The 8167-nt window shown below is 33.2% G+C and overlaps 1 protein-coding gene across 2 annotated transcripts in view; it reads right to left on the bottom strand.

The window, feature by feature from the left end:
• The window catches only part of LOC118743337 (TGF-beta receptor type-1), an 84695-nt gene that overhangs the window by 55666 nt on the left and 20862 nt on the right, over positions 1-8167 (bottom strand). Inside the window, exon 4 of one of the 2 annotated variants that reach the window (XM_036475940.1) lies at positions 4171-4310. The exons of the other annotated variant lie outside the window; for it this stretch is intronic. Within the exon in view, the coding sequence (XP_036331833.1) occupies positions 4171-4310 (140 nt within the window). The remainder of the gene's footprint in view (positions 1-4170; positions 4311-8167) is intronic. 2 annotated transcript variants of the gene reach the window in all.

Here is an 8167-nt window from a genome sequence, read left to right on the forward strand (position 1 = left end):
AGACCCCAGAAAATGCTCAGAAGTTACACCTTCTGTTGTGATAACACAACGCATATCACTTAATAAAGAATAAATCCATTGCAAAAAAAACTTAATGGATCACCAAGTAGGCTAACTTAGTAATTAAAATCGCATGAGAAATCTTGTCAAAAGCCTTCGAAAAATCTGTATAAATGCAGCCAACTTGAAATCCTTCAGAAAAAGATGCAATGCAATATACACTAAAAACTGCGAGATTAGTAACCGTAAAAGTATTGGAACTTATTTTTACAATATATGCAACAATTTTTATTTTAATATTTTTCAGACAATTTTTTATAAAAATATGGTTCATTCCACAACAAAAAACATAAAAATATAATTTCTAAATTTTGTGCAAAACTCGCGAAAATTCAGCAAATTTTCATACAAATTGTCAACTTTTTAATCAGATTTTTTTGAATTTTTTTGAGTACGCAGATTTGTAACCCATTAAATTCTAGTATAAAAATGCAAGTTCGGAGTCAGTCAAAAATCGCATTGAATTTCGAGAATTTTTTTTTTCCTGAAAGTGTTTTGCATTTTTTCCATATTAAGTATTTTAATTTTTTCCATATAAAGTATTTTTTTCGTAGCTACTTAGAACTTCTACTTTATTAGAATAAAATTGATTGGACTACAAATCTGCATACTCAAAAAATTCTAAAAAATCTGATTAAAAAGTTGAAAATTTACTTGAATATTTGCTGAGTTTTGCACAAAGTTTAGAAATTATATTTTTATGTTTTTTTTTTTTTTTGTTGTGGATTGAACCATATTTTTATAAAAAAATTTCGGAAAAATATAAAATGCTCCCCGGAGAGACACCAGAGGCGACTTCAAGCGTGTATTTCGATGTCTACAAATGGCATTCTTTTAGAGAGATAAGACTTAACCCAATTTAAGAATGAGGAATGAAAGCCTAGACTAAAATACTGTACGAGACAGTATCGAAAGCTTTTGAAAAAACTGTGTAGATAAAGTACACTGGAAATCCAGATTTTTTTTACCAAATCTAAAAAAAAAAAAATTTGCAGTAAAAGTTAAATATTACGACTCACAAGCCGGGCTGATACATACACATAAATATCTTTACGAGTAACCGCGAAGAAAACCTGTTACAATATGTATTGCAAACAATTTTTCGCAAAATCATATTTATGAAACAAAAATATTCCACTTTCAAGTTCATTAACCTAAAACTGTTGTTAAGCCGATTTCAAAGTGTTACTTTATATTATACATCCATGTACATAAATATGTATGTACATAGTATAAGTATATACATATAGTATTTAAAACTTCCCTATATTCTTATTCTGGCAACATCTCGTAATTTTTATTATAACATTTATTCATATCCAGCATCAAGATTTTATTGAAATTTTGTGGGCATTTCCGATCTTTCATAAAGCTCAATTTTCTCTTGTGATTTAGTAACAAAGGTGATTTAACAAATTATGTAAATTGAAAAAAAGAACTAATAATATATAGATCAATCAGGCAACGTATGCACTAAATAATGGTAGACCCAAATGATTCAGAAATAAAACTAATCAAACAAGGAGAAAGGAGTAGCATACAAATTAAAAAAGTACGAAAAATAAACCAAATGGGTAAATTGGAGGGCAAAATAACCACCAACCGTTAAGTATGCGTACGTAATATCCACTCGAGAAGTTCAAGTGAATAAAAGTAACTCGAAAGTTATAAATAAAACCGAGGAAAACGCAAATAACGTATATCTTTTGTGAATATATGAATATATATGTATATAATATATGAATGCGCTGTAAATGAGGCTATTTATGGAACCCCCCTTCTTGTACACCTCTTCACTGCAGGTAGAGCCGCCTGCTTGGGGTATATTTTTGAATTTGCTTTATATTCATTTTTGGTTTCCCATCCGAGTGTATAATTTATGTAGAATACAAACATGACGAATATGGCTTGAAAACGCCACCAGTGACGAGAAATACACAACAACAAAAAAAAATGACATAAAAGAAACACAAAGGACATGAAAGACGCGTGACAACAAATAATACAAAATTATATCTAGGACAACAACAACAAAAAAGGCGCGATTACAAAGAAACATAAAAATGAAATGTAATGAAATGAACTTAGCTGAATTTGTACGAATAACAAAAAAATAGGAGGTAGTAAAGTAGTGAGTCAGTTTGTGAGCTGGCAGTTGAAAGCGACGTAGACGATTGATTCCGAGTCGTATGACGAATTCGCTTAAGTTGCAGCCTAAGATGAGAGAGAGAAAGGAAGCCGGAGCAACCATATTGCGTGGAGAAAGTGAAAGAAATTATTTGCTTACTAGCATGGCAGCTTTATTCGTGGCTACGATACCGCATATACATATGTACATACTATGTATATGACGGAAGTAGTTCGAATACAAAAAAAAATAGCTAGCTCAGTCTAACTATTTGCAAAAAAAACATAAGCAACACAAATATGCAAATATTTAATGAAAGCTTCAGCCTATACGTAAATTTATGTGAAATCTTATCGAGACCTTGCGTGAAAGCTCACCTAAAAAGGAGAAAGCATTCTTTAAATGTTAAAAAAAAAAATAATAATCAGTAGAGTGCGTATGTATATACATAGTTTTGATACATAACGCTCATTTGTTGAAACCGCAAGAAAACTGACTTTAAAATTTTTAGCCTGAATAAAAAATTTTTGAATATTTACAAAAAATATTGGAGGTAAAAAGCATTAAAATACCTTCATATGTACATAATGAATAAAATATTATAAACTTGGGCGCTTATATTTAAAAAGTAGTGGAAGAGCTAGGTAGCAGCTTACATGAAAGCTTTCGAGTTACGTACGACGAAGATGGAAGCTTGCGTTTTCGAATTTATTTTACCTTTTGTACATCTCAATCAATGAGAGAAAGATCAAGGTGTAAGCTTACATTCAAGCTTTTGAATTCACTAAGCTTTAAGCATAACTCAAATAAAGCTTTATACTGCACTTCATAAGGATATACTCAAAAAATTTCATCGAAAAATAAATATGTTTGATCTGATGAAAATGATTTCAAATTAACATAACCAGGAATCTCGCAGCAGCACATGAAGCCATTTTTTTATATGAAACACCTATTTGGTTAAGAGCAAAAACACAAAAAAGCATGGAAGGCTAGCCGTCATATACTAATGACGAAACCTTTTACCTTTGGTTGAGGAAGATGAACAAATAACTGACGCGACCAGATACAAGTAACCAGCCATATAAGTACAAAAGGTGTGAATTGACTTATGCCACTTTCAAAATAAATGGCTCATATGTGAGACTTCGAAAACGACTTTACTTCTCCGTATAGAGGAGTTAAAAATTGGTTAATTTGCTCTAAATTTAAACTAAATAGAATTCTTATATCACTAACATGTAAGCACGTTAAATTACAATAGTATTGATAAAAATGTGATATTACAGCCGGTGAAGTGAAATCCAGATATGGCACAGTAACGACTGCATTGCGTACAGGAAAAAACGAATGAGTGACCCTAAACAAAAAAAAAGACAGTTTGCAAGTGTGAAACGAAGTTGGCTGGACTGTGAAGGTTTATCCCAAACTGCTACTCAGCGGTTTGTAGAGATTTGGTCTCCATTTGGTTTGGCTTTTTTTCAGTGTAATGAAGAATTTGTATTTCTGTTTGTCTATTGAAAATTTTGATGTGTATGTGTATGTATATGTATGTAGGTGGCTTACTGTTGGATATTCATATAGGGAAAGCAATGGAGTCTACTTCAACTTCGATGTTCGTGACATATATATATGTAAGATGTAAAGGACGGACAAGGGAGACGAACAAATTAGCATATATCTTAGTGTACTATGTAGATATACGATTTATGTACTAAGTAAATAATATGTTGTATGTGGCGATGTGATGACATGAATGTGACACATCAACTTATTACGCAATACGCAGAGACATACATACATATGTACATAAATGCATATGTTGTTGGCTTTTCTCTTGTGTATCTGTCGATAATAAATGACTGCGTAGCATGAACATGTTTTTGGCATTGCGATTTTTCCAAATATGCTGAATTTTGATGTTTTTAACGCTGACAGTTATGTATATTTTTAGATATGTGTATTTGTTTTGGTCCTCTCACCTGCTCTCGGAATGATTGCACTAAAATTTGCGCGCGTATTGCAAAGGTCCTTATAGCAACACTGCACCGAATAGGTCGGGTCGGTGTCGTGACACCAAGCCGGATCATCAGGTGGCAAGTGATTCTCTGAACCAAAACATCTATGGCGGAGGTATAACGGCCAAAAAAAATTGTGTCATTCATGCCAGGTGGTGGTGGTTGGTTGGCAAATAGCAGTGTTCGTGGCGGCGGTGTTGATGGAGGAGGTGGAGGTGGAGGTAGTAGAAGTATTGCAGTGTCGGCCAATGATAATAGCGTTGTTAAAACGATGTTATGTGGGCGTGGAGCGTGTACGTACGTGCAAAGGTGGCAATTTTAATTAATACAAACGTGCATTTTATTTTCAATTTTAAATTTAAAATTAATTGGCTTATTTTTAGTTGCGGTGTATTAGCAAAGATGGCAGCAGTAATTAAAAAAAAACCAAAAAAAAAACAAAGTTTAGTCTAATAAAACAACAACTACAGCGGCAGAAGCGCCCAAGAATTTAATAGGCAAAAGGGAAAGCAGCGCCCCAACTATTCTTATTCTCATACAAATTATATTCCATATGCACACTCTCTATGTACATATATCCAGCTACAATTTTTTTATGTTATGCATTTCACTTTCGCCTGTTCGCATCTGCGGCCTCTGCCGAGCTATTTCAACTTTGGCGTCAACTTCGATTTCAATTTGCGCAACAAAATGCCGGTAAGTAAATAAATGTACGTACATATGTAAATACCAAGCAATAACTTGTAGCTAGATATTTACATATATGCATGTACATATGTATGTATAAAGCGCAAAAACCCCGTTGTGCAAAGGTGCAATTACAACGGAAGGCAGGAAAATCAATACAGTGCACACCAGTCTATACAGAGCCTACCCCAATGTTAAAAATGTTACGCATACGCGACGTATGCCAGGTCGGGCCATACCAGGCCGTGGCTAACAAAACGAATGAGCAGCCACAATTGCACAAACACACAGCTAGCATAGACGCAGACAGGCGGACAGACAAACAGACAAACAGACATACCAGCAGCAGCATAGATGAGACAGCCTTGGAGACAGCCACAAACAGTGCCAAGACTATAGCCAGCTGACTGTCTGACTGACCGTCTGGCTGTTTGTCTGCTCACCAACCGGCTGAGTAACAGACTCGCTCTAAACGAGGGTTGTTTGACCGCAGCAGCTTGCAGTCAGATGACGACGAAGGCATGGACAGCGATACGGGTGCAGGCAATAATGCTGGTCGAGGGTAAGTCAGCTTGGATCGTGGTGGTAGTGATGGAGGCGCGGCTTATTGTACTCTTACTGGTAGCTCGAGTGCTTGGAGCGTTTAGATAGTCTGAATGGGCTGTAGGTGCTTCGTTATGTCGACATTTGCTTAACAATTTAGAGATATTAACGCAGAGCACACGAATTTGATAATCACACATATCAATGGATTTTATATGTCTGTTTACGATAAAATTAATCCAGCGGCGTTTTTTGTTTAATAATTTGGCAATTTATTCTTTATCTGATACTTATGTATGTATGTAAATGTGTACAGTGGCGCTAACGTAAATAGCACACATTTATTTTTTACGGTATTCACAATGTTTTAGGGGATGCATTTTTTCGTTAAATCTTTTTATAAACATTGTAGATATTATAACATAAACCATACTAGTCCGAGTTTAGAACTTTATGTACAATTCTGGAAAATTTAACAAAAATTTCATCAAAATTTTCAACTTTTTGTTCAGAATTTTTAGAAACTTATTGGGTATGCAGCCAGGGGGTGGTAGCCCATGCAATTTTAGTGTGACAATGTGCAAGTTTGAAAATTCTAAAAATTGCCGTTGATTTTTGATAATTTTTTTTTGTTGACGCCGTTGTGCACTTTCACCCATATAAACACAATTTTCGAACATACTTTGTTTGGAAAAAATGCGTGCCAACGTAACCAAAAAATTTTTAACTAAACTTAATGGAATTTTTCAGAATGTTCAAGGCTGCACATTATTCCACTAAAATTTAATAGCCTACTAAACTGCATACCCAATAAGTTTCTAAAGATTCTGGTTCGTTCAAAATGGCTACTCGAAAATTGCAATGAAATGAAAATGTTAAAGCTTACCGTTGAAACGGTACTATCGTATGAACAAAACAACCGTATGAACAAGTGAACTGAAAATTTATTACCATAACTGTTTCATGAAACGAAACAAGATATACTTATTTTAAAAAAACAAATAATTTAAATTGTTGGAAATTACAATAATGGATATTTATAAAACACAAATAATTGAAATCAAAGTTCTGAAGCCCAACGAGACGAACAATTTATAATTATCAAACAAATAAAAAAAAAATAACAATCTGACGCGTAATGAATAATTATTTAATTTGATGATTAAGCTGGCATATGTGGAACTCTGAATCCCCGCCATGATTTTAAGAATTTATTAAAAAGATATGTAAATGTATACATTGATATTGAATGAATATAAAGAGAAATAACACAAGCAGAAGCCAATGGCAGAAACTTTTGCCCGTGGTTCTGGCCTCGAGCGGTATTACCATACGTTCATCAGTGGAGCAACGTTTTGACACAACAGTTCGCAGATAACCTACTAAGAGATATACATTTAGAAAGCAGAGGAATAACCTGGCGTTGGTTTTATATAAACCGGCCAACCTACCCAAAATCCCAAAAACAAAGATTCTGGTTAAAAAGTTAAAAATTTTGATGAAATTTTTATATGGTTTATGTTATATTTGTTTGTTTGCTACGCTTTCACGCTTTAACTACCCAACCGAAATTTTGTACACTGGTGTCATTTAGCCCAACTGAAAACATAGGATAGATTTAATCTCGCTTAAACAGTAGGGGCGATATATAGAGATGTATAAAATCAATTCCATACTCATGGAGGAGGGCCGTACCCGTTTAAAAAAATTAAATTCAACTTGAATTAAGGGAATCATTTACATATTTGAAAATAATATTATTCGCAAGCTATTTGAAAAATTAAAATATGGATGGCAAACGAAATATTTCTTAATAAACCTTTAGTTTGAAAATTTATAATTAGGGGATTCACAAGACGTGTTAACCGTCGTAAAATCTTAAGGTTAACATCTTTTTTAATTAAAATGGTTTTAGGGGATTTCTAACTAAACCGAAATTCTTTTAAACTGATAAAGAATATATAATTAGCCAACCCCCCAACCATTTTAACCGCTATTTTACATAAACAAGTGTTAAGCTTAAGATTTTACGACGGTTAACACGTCTTGTGAATCCCCTAAATATATTTGAGGTCTTTTATAAGGGTTGCCAACTGTTAAAAAATTTAATTCAATTAATTTAAATGAATTATTACAATATGGGCACGAATGGAATGAAATGGTTTTAAAAGGCTATATTTCTAAATTACATGTATCAGAGTTGCCACCTGTTTGAACAATCAAATTTTACTTGACTTCAGGAAAATAGGTATGTAATTGGAATACGTATCACAATATGTGTGTCGAACGAAAGAGCTTAAATAAGGTTGTAGTTTGAAAACATTTTGAAGAAGGAAGCAGATTATGCTCACAGAGGAGTCTACTGAGCATTGCCTGGACCAATGTGTGAGGAATTTGACATCAATCCACGTACTATTTGACTACATATGTATATGAATTTATTTATGTAAAATATAGATGACCAGCATATCACCTTTCTTCCACAGTTCTAGAGTATAATATTTTCTTTTTATTGAATTTTACTTTAAAAATGGTTTATTTCATATACACTAAAATTAAAACCACAACCAGTTATGTATGTATTAAATTCTAATTAAATGTCTATATGTATAGATTATACAATATATAAATGCAACAGCTAACAGTTTTTTTTTCTGTAAATGCATTATCGTTTAAAGCCAGTCAAAGAAGACGAAGGGATGCAGGTAAGTCAACTATTTGACATTTATAT

This window comes from Rhagoletis pomonella, unplaced genomic scaffold (genome assembly GCF_013731165.1).
Source record: "Rhagoletis pomonella isolate Grant_MI unplaced genomic scaffold, Rhpom_1.0 Rhpom_scaffold_00007, whole genome shotgun sequence".
NCBI classification, from domain to species: Eukaryota; Metazoa; Arthropoda; class Insecta; order Diptera; family Tephritidae; genus Rhagoletis; species Rhagoletis pomonella.